Source organism: Dermacentor andersoni, chromosome 11 (genome assembly GCF_023375885.2).
Source record: "Dermacentor andersoni chromosome 11, qqDerAnde1_hic_scaffold, whole genome shotgun sequence".
NCBI lineage: Eukaryota > Metazoa > Arthropoda > Arachnida > Ixodida > Ixodidae > Dermacentor > Dermacentor andersoni.
In genome coordinates this window covers 123,368,767-123,383,598 of record NC_092824.1, presented here as the reverse complement: position 1 = coordinate 123,383,598, position 14,832 = coordinate 123,368,767, and the positions used below count along the sequence as shown (strand labels likewise).

Sequence of the window (14,832 nt, the reverse complement as noted above, 5' to 3'; positions counted from 1 at the left end):
AGTATGCAATACGTTGTGATGATTGTGACACCTATATGCATGTGCAATCTTGCACATACTCATTTATCAAAGTGACGTTCCTATAACTTGTACCTCTCACAAACTTGTGATTTCATGCACACTGTGACACAATCGTACACACTGATCAACCCACCTCCAATGTGGGTGAAGTACACCAATAAGGCTATAAAGCAGTGTGTTACTGTTGGTGAGATTGAATCTGTCTTCCAGCAAAGCAGCCCAATGTTCTAACCATTAAAGCATAATTGCACATATACTTCTCTTGTGACAGAGTCACTCTTTGAAACATCTGGTGCGTGCAAAACGTGCCAGTTTCTTGCATTCTTCCCTCTTGACAGCTAGTACTTTGAGATGCTGTGTTAGACTGCACTGCCTTTGGGATCAGGCTACATCTTCTGCTAGATCATTCAAAGTGGTTGAAGTTCACCTATAATGCTATCACATTCAAAGTAATAAACTAACAGTGTCCCAATAAAATCCCATTAGTGGGTCCTTGCAGCTGTTAATATTATGTGTTAATGTGTCATGCTACTGTTCCACCTGTAAGTATGTCATGCTATCTCTTAATGTGTCAAGCACCTAGAAGCGACACCACTATGTTCTTTAAGTCCAACCTTTCACCTGTCAACCAATCATGTATGTCGGCATTATGAGCAGAGAAGAAATCAAGCCCACTCTACTGGCGCACCAAGCTTAGCCTGCTCAAGCTTGATGGAGCAAGGTCTTGTTAATTCATCAATGTATTAAAAACTCCTTCAACAAAATGTGTTCACACTAAATCAGGTGTCAACTTTCAGAATGGATGGCAGGGTGCGAAGTGGAAGATTGGTAGTAGACAGTCACGATACCACTTTGCTTGAGCAAAGTTTCAGTAGAGCTAAAACCGAGTTCAAGCATGTCTAGTACATCAATTAATGCAGCTTTCATTGGGAAAGACATGACAGGGTGCTGAGTGCAAGCAGAACAGAGAAATGAGTTGCTGCATCATGTTATATGAAATGGTGCCACTGTGGGCAGGAGGAAGTGGCTTGATACAGAAGAAAACGGTTCAACGAAGGATTACTCGGTTGCATGGTGATGGTGCAAAAACAGCGGCCGAGTGCACCCGCGTCTAAGGCAAGCTGCCTCGGTGTTCTCCGGTTACGCATACAAAGAGCTGAACACGTTGCACCATCTGGGGGGTATGCCCCATACTATGAAAGAACTCAGCCATCAGCAAGAGCATGGAGTTTCCTACTAAACTGAGTACAGGGACTTCCCTTACACCACACATCGGCACAAATTTCAATGCGAACACCCAACGCGTGTAAATTCGATGTTAGTTTGTGGTGGCGGCGCTGTGCACTCATTGCTTGGGAGCAGCAATAACTATTCGTTAATACATAATAAGCGCAAATTTTCTCGGACGCAGTACCAAATCACGCACAAGAAATACTGTTAGCAAAACGCGCTACTTGTCCATCCAGACGTGGAACAGTTATAGCAAGCCGAAAGCAGACGCACTTGTTTAGATACAAACATTGTAAAACTCGTCGTAACCGCATCATAAAACTCACCGTCAGACTCATCATTGTTGAAAAGCATTAAGAAGCGATTCTCACGCTTGAAATTCAAACAACGCGCATAAGAGACGCGAATTCACGAACACTACCACACACTACGATTCGCTAGCACATAAGAGGATTGGATTGACTTGCAATGCTTGCCTGCATCTCTTTCGTACCTTAACAATGTGGGTGTTACCTCTGGTTTCAGCATTTCATTTGTTTATTACTATGCGCCCGTTCTACTAGAAGCTGTGTCAAGCGAAAGTTCTGCGAAATCGCTACCCGATTTGCATATCCAATGCTCGGTCAGCTACGTACGATGCACCGCGCCAACATCATACATTACGTTCCCTTTAGGTCAGTCATTGTTCACGGCTCTTCAACTCACATGTCTGCTAAACGCTTTTCCTGTTAGAGAATCACACTCAAGTATTATGTGAAGCGTAAACGCGAACGTACAGGCTCAATTCGCAGAAACATAATAACACATTCGAAAAAGCGCCGGCAATGGCTGATGACTGCCGCTGCAAGCTTCACAGCATGACTACCATTCATGCTGTAAAGAGCACTCATTCATTCATTAAAAAAATAAAAAACCTGCATATCATTATCATTGATCAAAAATAAAAATAGCCTATGCCTGTGAAGCTGCGAGCTCAGTATGAAGTTTCATTGCCTCTCCACACATAATTAAACGCTTTAGTGCATGAAATTCTATCAGGCCATGCGATGTTATTAGAATTTATGAAGCTTCACAGCCCTACACAAGCGTTGAGGTAAAGCCCTCGACAGACGCAAACACATCGTGGAATCGAACGAATGACTCCACAGTGCGCTTGTGCTTAACGTGAATGTAACCATTTGCTGCCGCTCCGCTCAAGATTCAGGCTCAAAAAAAAAATTAAATTATGGGGCTTTACGTGCCAAAACCACTTTCTGATTATGAGGCACGCCGTAGTGGGGGACTCCGGAAATTTCGACCAGACCACCTGGGGTTCTTTAAACGTGCACGTAAATCTAAGTACACGGGTATTTTCGCATTTCGCCCCCCATCGAAAAGCGGCCGCCGTGGCCGGGATTCGATCCCGCGACCTCGTGCTCAGCAGCCTAACACCATAGCCACTGAGCAACCACGGCGGGTGGATTCAGGCTCGAGGCGTGAAATTCGGTGATATCGTGCGACACAATTACAAACTTGTCGAACTTCACCGCAGTGCCAAGCGTTGCGGTAAAACCCACGGCAGAAGTAGGGTTGCATGAACGCACAGGTGGCGCTTTGCGCGTGATGTGAAGATAGTCGATAAAGAGATAGTCGGTAACATAGAGTTTCTCACTGCATTATGTGTTATAGTGAGAAACTCTATGGTCTGTAATTAAATAGAGATCTGGAGATATTCGATAAATACAAGTACCTTGGGGTGTGGATAAATAATGGCATTGAGTATCGGACAGAGTATGAAAAATATCTAACGACTAAAGGTAACAGAAGTGCAGCGATTATGAAGTGTAGGGCACTGTGGAACTACAATAGGTACGAGGTAGTACGAGGGATATGGAAGGGGGTAATGGTTCCAGGCCTGACTTTTGACAATGCAGTGCTATGTATGAGAGCAGAGACCCGGCAACAGTTGGAAACTAGGCAACATGGTGTGGGTAGGCTCACTCTGGGAGCACATGGCAAGACACCAAATCTTGGGGTGCAGGGGCATCTGCAATGGTCTTCTTTCGATGGCAGAGAGGCTAGTAGCAAGGTAGCATTTGAAGAGCGAATGAGAAAAATGGGAGAATTGTGGTGGGCTAGGAAGGTTTTCACTTACTTATACACGAGGAATGTTGACACGAGGTGGAGGAAGCGAACTAGAAAATTGACAAGCAAATACTTGGGCAGTAGCGGGAGGACAAGTAAGCAATCATCTGTCAAGAAAAAGGTTAAGGAGACAGAGAGGGGTATGTGGAGTACAGAGATGCAAACCAAATCGGCATTGGAGACATACAGGACGTTTAAGCAAGAAATAGCCAAAGAAAATATTTACGATAACTCTAAGGGAAGCTCATTGTTGTTTGAAGCCAGGACAGGTGTACTGCGGACTAAAACGTACCGAGCCAGATACCAGGAGATAGATTTGGTGTGCGAGGCGTGTGGAGAGGAGGAGGAAACGGCTGAACACCTGATACTTGCTTGTAAACAACTTCACCCTGCAGTTGAATTTAACGGGGAACTATTCAAAGCTTTGGGTTTTAAAGACAGTGAAAGTAGAATAGACTTTGAACAGGTAGAAATAACTAAACGGAGACTATCTGATTGGTGGATAATATCAACGCAAAAGTAAAGGACTAAATACATAGGTATGCATGCATATAGAACCATTAAAGGCTAGGTGGCGCGCACCGCCGCAGCCCGATTCAAAGGGTTGAGCCTCAATCATCCATCCATCCGAAGTGAAAACATTTTGTGCCACTCTGCACAAGTTTGCATCTCAATGTGTCTTTTTTAGGCAGACGAGGTGATGTCGTTACAACTCCGTCAAGCTTAACAAGACTACACAAGCGTTGCCATAAATCTTGCAGTAGAGGTAGCTGAGGTATTAGTAAATTTAATTAATACATGGGCAACGCTAAGCGCCGACGGTGAATGCAAACATTCATTCTCTCATTGCAGAAATGTCTGTGCATAGCTGCTTGAAATGAAGGAAGTGCTGTGCAGTGCAATATTAGTTACATCAACATTTACACACGTCACTGCAAAACTTAAGGATTCTACGGCTTGTGTGCTTAGTAAAAATACAAAAATAGTGAATCAATAAAAAGTGTTTTTATTCATGAGATGAACTGTGCCATCATCCCATCGATTACCCTGAGCAGAAGAGAAACGGCCTAGCTGGAAAATGCTGGATTGCGCATGCAATGATTTCTACTTGTTTTGTTAGTATAAGTACCATGCTCTTCCGAAATAAAATTGGTTGATAGTTAGCACATCTCCTGTCTTTCTCATCCGTGTGAACAGAAATGCGACCTCAATTAATTCCCAACGCTGATCCACTTTGATCAGAGTATTTTTCATTGTTGCGGCACAGAGAAAATCAACGGCCGTGGAGGCCATAGGGGCCAAGTGGTTATTGTGTAGCCCACATATAGTGATTGTACGCAACGATTTGGCCATAAGCTGTGCACTGACATAAAACAATGCAGGATATGAGCCACAGAGACAATTTTTTTATCTGTTTGTGCCAATAATTTCTTTTTTTTGCCTGTTAAGGTGCAACCGGGAAAACATTGCACAATATGAATGATGAGGAGCAAAACTATCGATCGATACTCCTTGTTCAGAACAAATATGACTGAACTAGCCCTTAAAATATATACTTGTTTCTGTCCACATGCAATGCAAGATAAATGAGTGGGGAAACCATCCACAATTAAACTTGTTTTATTATACATGAGAAACAGTTAGACTCGTGAGTGCGACAGACAGACAACATTGTGGTGGTTTGGTATAGTTCAATACAGCACTCGAGTAACGCTGTCGATTTGCCTGCTTGGCATAACAGGCACAATATATATAGACATCCACCAATCTCTGCTACTACATTTCGTTCAGGGATGCACCGACCAGTGTGACCACCATCCCTTGTTATTCGGAAATGGTGACGTACCAGTCGATGGAAACGCTTCTCCCATCAGCTTGTGCGCGTCATACGATGAGGTGGATTCATATGGTTACGGCCAAAACTAAACCACAGAAGCAGTTTCATTCATTCGAATTGCTTAACATTCAGTTCCAGTGGCACACGTAGCCAGAAACATCTTCCAAGCGGGGGGGGGGGGGGGGGGGGGGGGCAGGCATGTGGCCATTGCCTGGTGTGCCGCCCACTGGCTATGCCACTGTTCAGTTCAAGCCAGCTAGCAGCTAGCAGGCGTACGAACTACTCGGCCGGCTCAAGCGAATACAAGTAGGGTCGTCGAGTGGCGATGTTTTTGCTCAGCAACCAATCGCAAAACCAAGGTTTGTTGGTGATGGCGGCATGAAAGCCTGTCACGCAGGCTGTGATGACTCGTGGGTCACGTCGTCATGCAGCAACATAAGAGAGTTATAGCGTGTCTGGTACCCGGGTAAAAACAAGTGGACTGGGCATTTTACTCGTTTTACCAGGTGAGTGGAGATGCAAACATGAATGGCCTACATGGTGCCGCGACCTGGTGGTGCAGAGCCACTGCCGAAAACATATGTACACCACAGTGAAAATTGATAAACGCTCCCTCAACACATTTGTTACACACATACCTACCAGCTCAGAACAACAAGCATGGAATCACTATATATATAACAAACCTACAAGAACAGGCCAGTCCTTATAGGTTATTTCAACTGCCACATAACTGAGCTAGATGGCTACGAAAAGAATTCAACTTGCCTCTGCAAGCTAGTTATAAACAGTGCAACCTACACATAGTCAATCTGCACCCCACTTGCAACGGAACATACACATGGTCATGTAGTTAAGCAAGTCCAATATTAACTATGTTCTGTACAATGACAAGGCAACACAACAACACATGCAAACACATAGATGAAGAAAAATAACTGTGGAAGTGACCGTAATAGAATTATAACACACTTAAAGGGGAATCAACCTCATAAGGACACTGTGACTATGCCCACCAAAACACAATGAAAAGTGAAGATGATGAGCAAAACGAGAACAAGGTGAAAGCAGGAGCCAATGTTTCGACAAGTGGACTTGTCTTCTTCAAGGTGACATATGGTTTCCTCGCCACTGTATATATAGGTGGGGTTCTTCTAAAGGGGAGAGGGCGTAAGGCGGGCTGGTGCGGCGACGAGCGAAGGTGTGTTAGCGGCGAGGGTGTCAAATTGAGAATTGAGGGCTGTGCACAAGGCCAGGGACACGGCCATCTGTCAATCATGTGTCAACGGCCATGTCAGCCGGCATGTCTGGTGGTCATGGGTTATCACGTCTCTGGAAAAAAAAAAAAAAAAGAAAATATTGAAATGGAATTATTAAATAAAAGAAAAGAAAGGAGAAGAAACACCGAAAAAAAAAAGGAAAGAAACAATATACCAGTGAAACAGGAGAATCAACAAATGCCAGATTAAACGGACATTGCGCGGACACAGCTAAAAAGCTTGACAAAGCCATCGCCGAGCATTGCAACCAAGCAGGTCATAACTTTGATGAACTTAAACTCTACATGTTACAGACAAATTTCCATTTTGAACGAGAAAGAAAATACAGAGAATCGTACCTTATCCATAAGTTCAAGACATTGCAACCAATAGGCATAAATGTTTCAAAGGGAGCTTTAGAATCTATTCGCTATGCTAAATTTCAAGCTATAAGCAACAACACTTAGTTTGGTTGCTTAGTGCTTTTTACTTTTGTTTTTTTCATTTATCTATTTATTCTATTTCAATATTTTCTTTTAAATTTCTTCTTTTCCGTTTTTTTTTCTTTTTACGAGCACCGGTTTCCGCCACTCCTTCTATTATCTCTTTTAGAGACACGATAGACACGATAGAGACACGGCAGCTGACACACGGCCATTGACACATGATTGACAGACGGCCGTGTCCCTGGTCTTGTGCCCAGCACTCCTTTATTCTCAATTCGTCACCCTCGCCGCTAATACACCTTCGCTCGTTGCCGCACCTACCCGCTTTATGCCCTCTCCCCTTCAGAAGAACCCCACCTATATATACTGTGGCGAGGAAAGCATATGTCACCTTGAAGAAGACAAGTCCACTTGTCGAAATGGCTCCTGCTTTCACCTTATTCTCGTTTTGCTAATGGTGCTGAATTTCCATCTCCCACCTTCCCCTGTTTTCAATGGAAAGTGAAAGAAGACCAACACCTTGAAGCATTTGCTAGATATTTGGAGCTACCAATAGAAGCATCACTGACTTATAAAGAATTCACAGAAATGTGTGCATCAATAGCTCATGAAATCATTAGAAGAATGACTGGAAGGAAATGATCTAGGACGTCACCGCGGTTCGACAAGGAGCTGAAAACTGTGATATAAAACTAAAAGGCACTCTCCAGACAACATTGCCAAACACCCAAAAGAGCACGACCTTAAAAGATGGCATCTGGGAACAATATCAGACACAAAAAGAACGAGTCAAAATATTGGCTACAAAAAGCATGGACAAAGTATTTAAGCAGCAAGAACATGTAACAAAGGGGTGACAACACTACAGCCAGTAGTTCTGGGCCTATATACAGATCCTGTAACCATGGGATGACCTACACAAGGCTGTTACATTCATGACAAGTGAGGGATGTACTTTCCACATAAAAGAAGATATATAACAATACATAACGCACCACTCTGAAACCATACAAGCCAACTACATGACATCACTGCACCAGCCCGCAAACAACACAATGAAACACGCCACCACTAAGTGAGATTATATGCTGGGAGAATTCAATGGCAGAATTAAAACAACGCATCGGAGACTTATAGAACCAGAAAGCATCAGCACCCCCCCCCCCCCCCCCCCCGTGATATTCCATTTCAATTTCTCAAAGCTTTACAAGCAAAAGTAAGAGAAATGCTACTCAACTGTTTGAATGACATCCTTGCAATACGTGATATACCAGAAGCATGGAAAGATACCCAAATACAACTAATTCACAAAGGCAAAGCAGAAAATGATATCAATGCTTATCACCCAATAGGTGTGCTCAGCAACATCTTAAAGCTCTTCAATACAATTAAACCACAGATGACAAAACTATTGTGAAAAAAAATATTATACAGCGAATCATAAAGTGGTTTCTGCCCACAAAGAAGGAGAAGTGATCACATTTTTACTCTCACCCAAACAATCGAGAAGAAGTACAAAGAAAAATCGCAACTCAATCTGGCCTTCCTAGATCTAGAAAAAGCCTACGACTCTATACCATATCCCAAGCTATGGGAAGAGCTTCAAAACATGAAATTGCACCAGGAATTTCTTCGATTACTGAAAGCACTTTATAAAGAATGCACAGCAGTATATGAAGTCCGCGGACTTAAATCTCGAAAAGTGAACCTAGAAGCTGGATTGAAACAGGGATGTCCTTTATCATTGACCTTATCTGATATCTATCTATCTAACTAAACGACAAAGGGCCTGGATTGAGACTCGCCACCATAACAACAGACCATCAAGAGGTGTACACAAAAATCTCGTGCTTCGCATTCGCAGACAATGCTGTGCTTTTGGCTGAATCGGCAGCAGACTTATAGGACCTTGTAGATATCTGTTCCCTGAGTTGTGGCTGAGGACTATGTGGTATCCGTAACTTCTGGTTTCGGCTTTTTACATCAGGGCGCCACTCAGCGCCAAACGCTGTAAGTTGCCTCCTCAGAAATAAAGATTCATTCTTTGTTTGGTCCCCGAGTGAAGCAGTCCGGCTCTTTCTTGCGGCACTGCGCGCCCCGGCCGTTTAGGCCTCAGGCCGTAACCCTTTCGTCCGGCCGCCCCGTCGAAGCTACAACAAACTGGCGACGAGGATGGGATTCGAACCCACGCGGGCAGGGCATTTTACACTATGGAGTGTAAAGTGCTTTTATGCACAATGCCAATCCACGACAGCCACAAAGACTGTCTCGAGTCAGGCTCAGGGCAAATGAGCCACCCATCTGTGCTGTCCCAGGGGGCACACAGATGTTTGTTACTGTATACTTCTGTACTTTATGAATTTTCTATGTGTTATCTGTGTGTGCAAGGCTGCATCTCATCGTCCTCCCAAGACGGGTACTGGAACTGCAGAACTGGAGTGCAATAACTCATATTCAGTGTTCATGTGCGTTTTCTTTAAATGGGGAAGCCAGAGGTATCATTTTCTATTGTGTAAAGATGTATCACTAATCATGTGTGTTACAGTGCTAACATGTGTTCTTTGACTCGTGACTTACTTTTGTTGCGAGGAGAGCGAGTAGGGCATTTTTCCTTTCAAGGGAGAGGTGATGTGGTATCCGCAACTTCTGGTTTCGGTTTTGGGTTTTTACATCAGGGCGCTACTCAGCGCCAAACGCTGTAAGTTGCCTCCTCAGGAATAAAGATTCATTCTTTGTCTGGTCCCCGACTGAAGCAGTCCGGCTCTTTCTTGCGGCACTGCGCGCCCCGGCCGTTTAGGCCTCATGCCGTAACCCTTTCGTCCGGCCGCCTTGTCGAAGCTACAACAGACTACCTAAGTTCAACACAGAAAAAAAAAAACATAATGGTTGAGCCTAAACACAAAATGTGACACTAGATAATTCTATAACAAAGACAGCAAATTATAAATACCTTGTGATTGAAATATCACACAGAAAAGACCATTTTCATAAACAAACCGAATCGATGACCAAAAAATATTGAACCATCTAAAACGTTGAGTATGGCACCTATATCCTGATGTTCGTACAACCCTTATTCAATGAGTCGCACACTGTGGGAAACACTCGCAGAGACCAAAGCTTGCTCGCAGGATACGAGATGCGAAGATAATGCAATAATGCTGCTCAGTTTATAGACATTCATACAACAATTATGTTATTTAGTATATTGTATATCATATAATAAGAAGCCAACAAACAAAGACACCAAGGACAACATAGGGGAAATTACTTGTACTTACTAATTGAATTAAAGAAATGATAAATTAATGGCAATGAAAGTGGATGAATAAACAACTTGCCGCAGGTGGGGAACGATCCCATGTCTTCGCATTACGCATGCGAACATCGCACGCATAATGATATATCAAAAATAATGATATGATTAACAAAAATCAGGCCCCTTGGTTAACCCCCTTTCTTCTTGTTTATGAAACTCTATGGCTCAGTTAGTGACACCAAACTTGGCTTGGCTAGTCCTGGCACAGCGTTTCTTGCATAACTACGGTGTACAGTCTAGTGGAACCGGGTGCTCTTTTTGCGTAACTGTGGTGAAACTCGACGGTGCATGAACAGAAAGCCAACATGAACTGTGTGAGACAGCAAAAAACTATATGCATTTGACTGTGGCGTTGAAACACCTGCCCTGTGTTAAAAGAGACTAGGAACTTCACACTTACTAACCAGACAAACACAGCTAATAATACAGTATTTAGGAGGAAGCTTTAGCTCGGGTGCTCCTTAGTACATGTAAAAGGAGAATTCGTTTTCTCGGCAACCACTGCACCAAATCTGACGAGGTTTGGTGCATTTAAAAGAACAACTTAATATCTAGTGACTGTTGGTTTCGAATATTTTATTTAGGTCGTCAATGTTTTGCTATAAATTGGCAAAAATCGAAAATTTTTAGAAAATGACACTATCAAGTTTATAAATCCATAATTCATGAAAAATGATATCGCAATTATGTGAATTGCATTGATAGTACACTAAAGCGGACAAAATGGATATGTTACACATGAGTCTGAAAAAATTTAGTGATATGGAAATACAGCTTTTGCAAAAAAACCCTTGTAAACAACATAACGAATTCACGTAAGGTATCAATTGACATATCGAATTTGTCCGCTTTGAATAATCTAATGGGTGCCGTTTACATAACCGCGATCTGTTCTTGATGCAGAGCTGTTCTTGATACGTGCTTCTATTTTGTTTGAACTTTCATATATTTGAAAGTTATTTTCAGGCCCTAAATTAAAATTCTGCAACCAACAGTCACTAGAATTTAACTTTCTCTCTCAAATGCAATACATTTCATTAAAATTGCTCCAGGGGTTATCTCTGAAAGGCATTTCTGTGTTTTACATGTATTTGAATAGGCCGCATCGGAGTTGGGCTTGAGATATGCTACTGGAATAAACTTTCAATGGCACTCGCCCGTCCTTTTGGACAGCAACACAAGGTGCTGGCAACACACACACAGTGGCCATGCCAGTGGCACAGCAGGGCACACATTCTACAGTAGGATCACAAGCCAAATAAATAAATTAAACATGCAAAAACTGTCTCAAGATAAATCGTAGCACACAAAAAATTTTACATCGGTAGTGTCTATGCCAGAAATATGGTACGTCAAAAGTGATATCAGTTGAAGGGCACGTGCATTCTGGTGTTTAGGCGTTGGAGAAGACAACATAAACACGCCGGACAAGTTAAAGAACACATTTAGGTTGATCACTCAAGACATTGACATATCCTACATCAAAACAATGCGGCAGATGACAGACGGCCTTTACTAATCAACGTGGCAGATGAAACTGAGAGATGAGAAAGATTTCACAGCTGGCGTTCTCAGCTTCCCTCAAAAAGCGCCACAACCTAATCAAGTGTTGAAAATCATGGAGATGGGCGCGGAACGCACTAAACATTCACTGCGTCTTTATGACGCAGTGAATGTCTAGTGCACACTGTTGGTTGTAACGAGAAACAGGAAAACATAAATCACAAGGTTGTCGTCGTTTTTCTAAGCACAGTGCACTCTCAGGAAGACCGCCGACGCGGCCGCGTGTCGAAACACGCCGTGACGCCCTCGATTATGAGCGCCGTGAACGAGCGCATTCCTGAACGGTCGATCCTTCCACTGGCGCGCTGAATCAAGCCGGTGATGACTCCAGGGAGGGCTCTTGTCAGGCGGGCAACTGGAAAGCGGCGGTTGCCGCCGCGTTGCTGGCCGTGGACGCGTCCGATGGCTGCCGGCCCCTCGTGGGGCATGAGCGAAGGCAGGCGATCTCGCGCAGCGTGGGCAACACGTACTTGACGTCGTCCGTGTCGATCGCGCACGTGAAAAAGTAGTAGACCGGCCGCTCGGGCTTGAGCTCGGCGAACGAGCGGCGCAGGAACTCGCGCGCCGCCTTGGCGTCGCCCGGTGGGCCCCGGTAAGCCGAGAAATAGGCGCCCAGCGGCGAGCGCCTGATCTTCTGCTCGAGTAAGTCCTTCTTATTCAGCAGCAGCAGAAGATGCGACTCGGCGAACCACGGGCTGGACGCGATCGTGCTGAAGAGAGCGCGCGCGCGGTTCATCTTGTCCGGGTCATCGTAGTCAGACAGTGGGGCCACGAATATCACGGCACTCACATCCTCGAAGCAGTGGATCCACTTCTTGGGCTCTGAGCGCTGCTCTCCCACATCGACCAGCCGCACGGGGTGATCGTCCAGCTGGAACGCGTACTCGAGCACCCCGCGCGACGGTGCGCGCACGCGCAGGTAGTCTTCGAGCGACGGCACGTAACCAGGTCGCGTGACGCGCTGCACGTCTGGCAGGAACGGAGGCAGGCCACCGTACTCGGCACGGCGCGCGTAACACTCGCGCACACCTGCATCCTCCCAGAGGCGCCTCAGCGCCTCCGACACGGGCTCCGTGAGCGGCGGCTCGAGCGTCTCGCAGCGCACGCTGGCCAACATCATGGCGCTCTCGGCGTTCGACGGGTTACTGTACGCGATTCCCAGCGCGTCCATGGCGCGCACGATGCGCTGCATGGCGCCTAGCAGAGCCTGGTAGACGCTACGCACGTGCTCGGCGCGGTCCTCTCGCGCATCTCCCTCCTGTATGAGGCGGATCTGCTTGAGAAACGTCGTCTTTCCCGCCTCTTCGGGCCCTAGCAGTAGGAATTTGGATTCGCGGCCGGCCTCGAAGCGTTCGCGGCTCAGCTGCCGCTCGATCTCTTCGTTCACCCGCCGCTGGAGCTTGGCCTCCTCGCTGAGACAGCAGGACACAGGAGGAGCCATGGCTGCGATCAACAAGTGCTCCGAGGCCCATGGGTCGATCACCCGACTTCCCCAAAATATCCCTATGGTTGTGTAAACACACCCGGGGGCTAGCGGTGGGAGCCTTTCGAAAAAGAGATTTTGCGCTTACCGCTGCACTGTTCTTGCTGAAGTTTTGCAGAAGGATCGCATTTTGGAGTCTTCGCCGTTCAGTGTAACAGTGATCATAGTTAATTGCCTGGTTTTTTTTAAGAAAGAAAGTGTTAATTTGCCTTCACTTATGGGGATGCGAGCTGTTTCCGCGACCATAGAATTTCTCACTCTATGGCTATAACACCTAGAGGCATATGCCTAGAGGGAAATCTGGCGCCACCGTCTATAGATGGATGCATAGAGTTTCTCACTACATTTATGGTGAGAAACTTCCAACTTTAGCGGCCCGCTGATACTTTTTACGTAACATGTAGTCGTACACAATAACAAGTTCTCATAGTTAAACAAAACATGTTTTCGCGTAATAATAAAGCTAAGACAGCTTTTCACGTGCTTTAATGAATGGATGGACGGGCGAGAGCGGAGAGGTGCACAAATTTGCGATGAAAGATGGCGGTCCCAGTAGATGGCGCTGGCTGCGCGACAGGTGCCAGCGGCGCTGGGCGGTTTCGCGTTGGGGCTCATGTTTCTACTCTCCACCATGTTTCCAATCCCGTCCGTGTTAACAGGACATGAACTAGTCATTTTGTTAGTTAGACTGTTAAACGTGCAATTGCCACTATGTGCCTCGAATCCGCCCTGAAAAAAGCGTGCTGTCATAAGGCACAAGCAAGCTTTGATGACCAGATTTTGAAGTTGAGGAATGCTGGCTTTCCTTGCTTAGTTTTAAGCGCAGTTTCGGAGGCGTTACTGAAAAAGGTGAAAAAAGAAAGAAAAAAAAAGTGGAGAAGGTCAAAGAGTCGAAACAAAAGCTAAACCAGTGGTGATACTATATTCTCATAAATTAAGTGGCGCATAATCTTAAACACGTCGCCGTGAAATACAAAATTCCTGTGGTTTTTCTACGCCCCGAAAACTTGCTACTTTGTGCCGCCTGATTGGTTCGGATGACTCTTAAAAAAGTAGGGTGTTATATTAAACATACGAACCCTTTTGTTAAGTGTGAAGAAGGCCGTTGAAGTGTGGGAAAGAGTATATCGGCCAAATTGGCCGATGTATTAATGAACGCCTGCGGGAACGTAACCTTTCATTGAAAAATGGCTATGGTTCAAACTTGCCGCTTCATTGCAAGACCTGCGGAAATGAGAATTAACAAGTGTGTGAAGCAAGGCTTCATGATACAACAATCATGTTTAAAAGTAAAGATTCTGTGGCGTGTGAATTGTGTGACATGGCAGGGGACACCTGTGTCAGCATAGAGTCTCTGAATATTTACACGAAGGAAAGCATGTTTTTTAGATAAGTTTTAGATTCAGATTAAACGTGATTCCCTTCGTATATATCTTCAGTGTTCTCGCACGTGCGCATTCACATAGTCAGCGTTCCTCTTTTTTCGTTCCCTTCTTCTCATGGCTATATATAATCAGCCACCTTTAATTGACTTCAATAAACAGTTGCAA

The 14,832-nt window shown here is 44.9% G+C and overlaps 2 protein-coding genes across 2 annotated transcripts; one reads left to right on the top strand and one right to left on the bottom strand.

Moving 5' to 3' along the window:
- The first annotated feature begins 546 nt into the window (after positions 1–546).
- On the top strand, positions 547–4,323 carry LOC126539642 (uncharacterized). Its single transcript, XM_050186527.2, has 2 exons — positions 547–563; positions 2,950–4,323. The coding sequence occupies exons 1-2, from the start codon at positions 547–549 to the stop codon at positions 3,896–3,898; spliced, it is 966 nt and encodes a 321-aa protein (XP_050042484.2). The 3' UTR covers positions 3,899–4,323.
- A 656-nt stretch (positions 4,324–4,979) lies between these two features.
- On the bottom strand, positions 4,980–13,364 carry LOC126539344 (guanine nucleotide-binding protein G(q) subunit alpha-like). The gene is made up of 2 exons (XM_050186165.3): positions 7,309–13,364; positions 4,980–6,544 (listed from the first exon to the last, which is right to left on the bottom strand). The coding sequence occupies exon 1, from the start codon at positions 13,238–13,240 to the stop codon at positions 12,143–12,145; it is 1,098 nt and encodes a 365-aa protein (XP_050042122.1). The 5' UTR covers positions 13,241–13,364; the 3' UTR covers positions 4,980–6,544; positions 7,309–12,142.
- Positions 13,365–14,832: the final 1,468 nt, after the last annotated feature.

Excerpts from the sequence above, each read along its gene's own strand:
- LOC126539344 (XM_050186165.3), bottom strand. The coding sequence starts at position 13,240 with ATGGCTCCTCCTGTGTCCTGCTGTCTCAGCGAGGAGGCCAAGCTCCAG.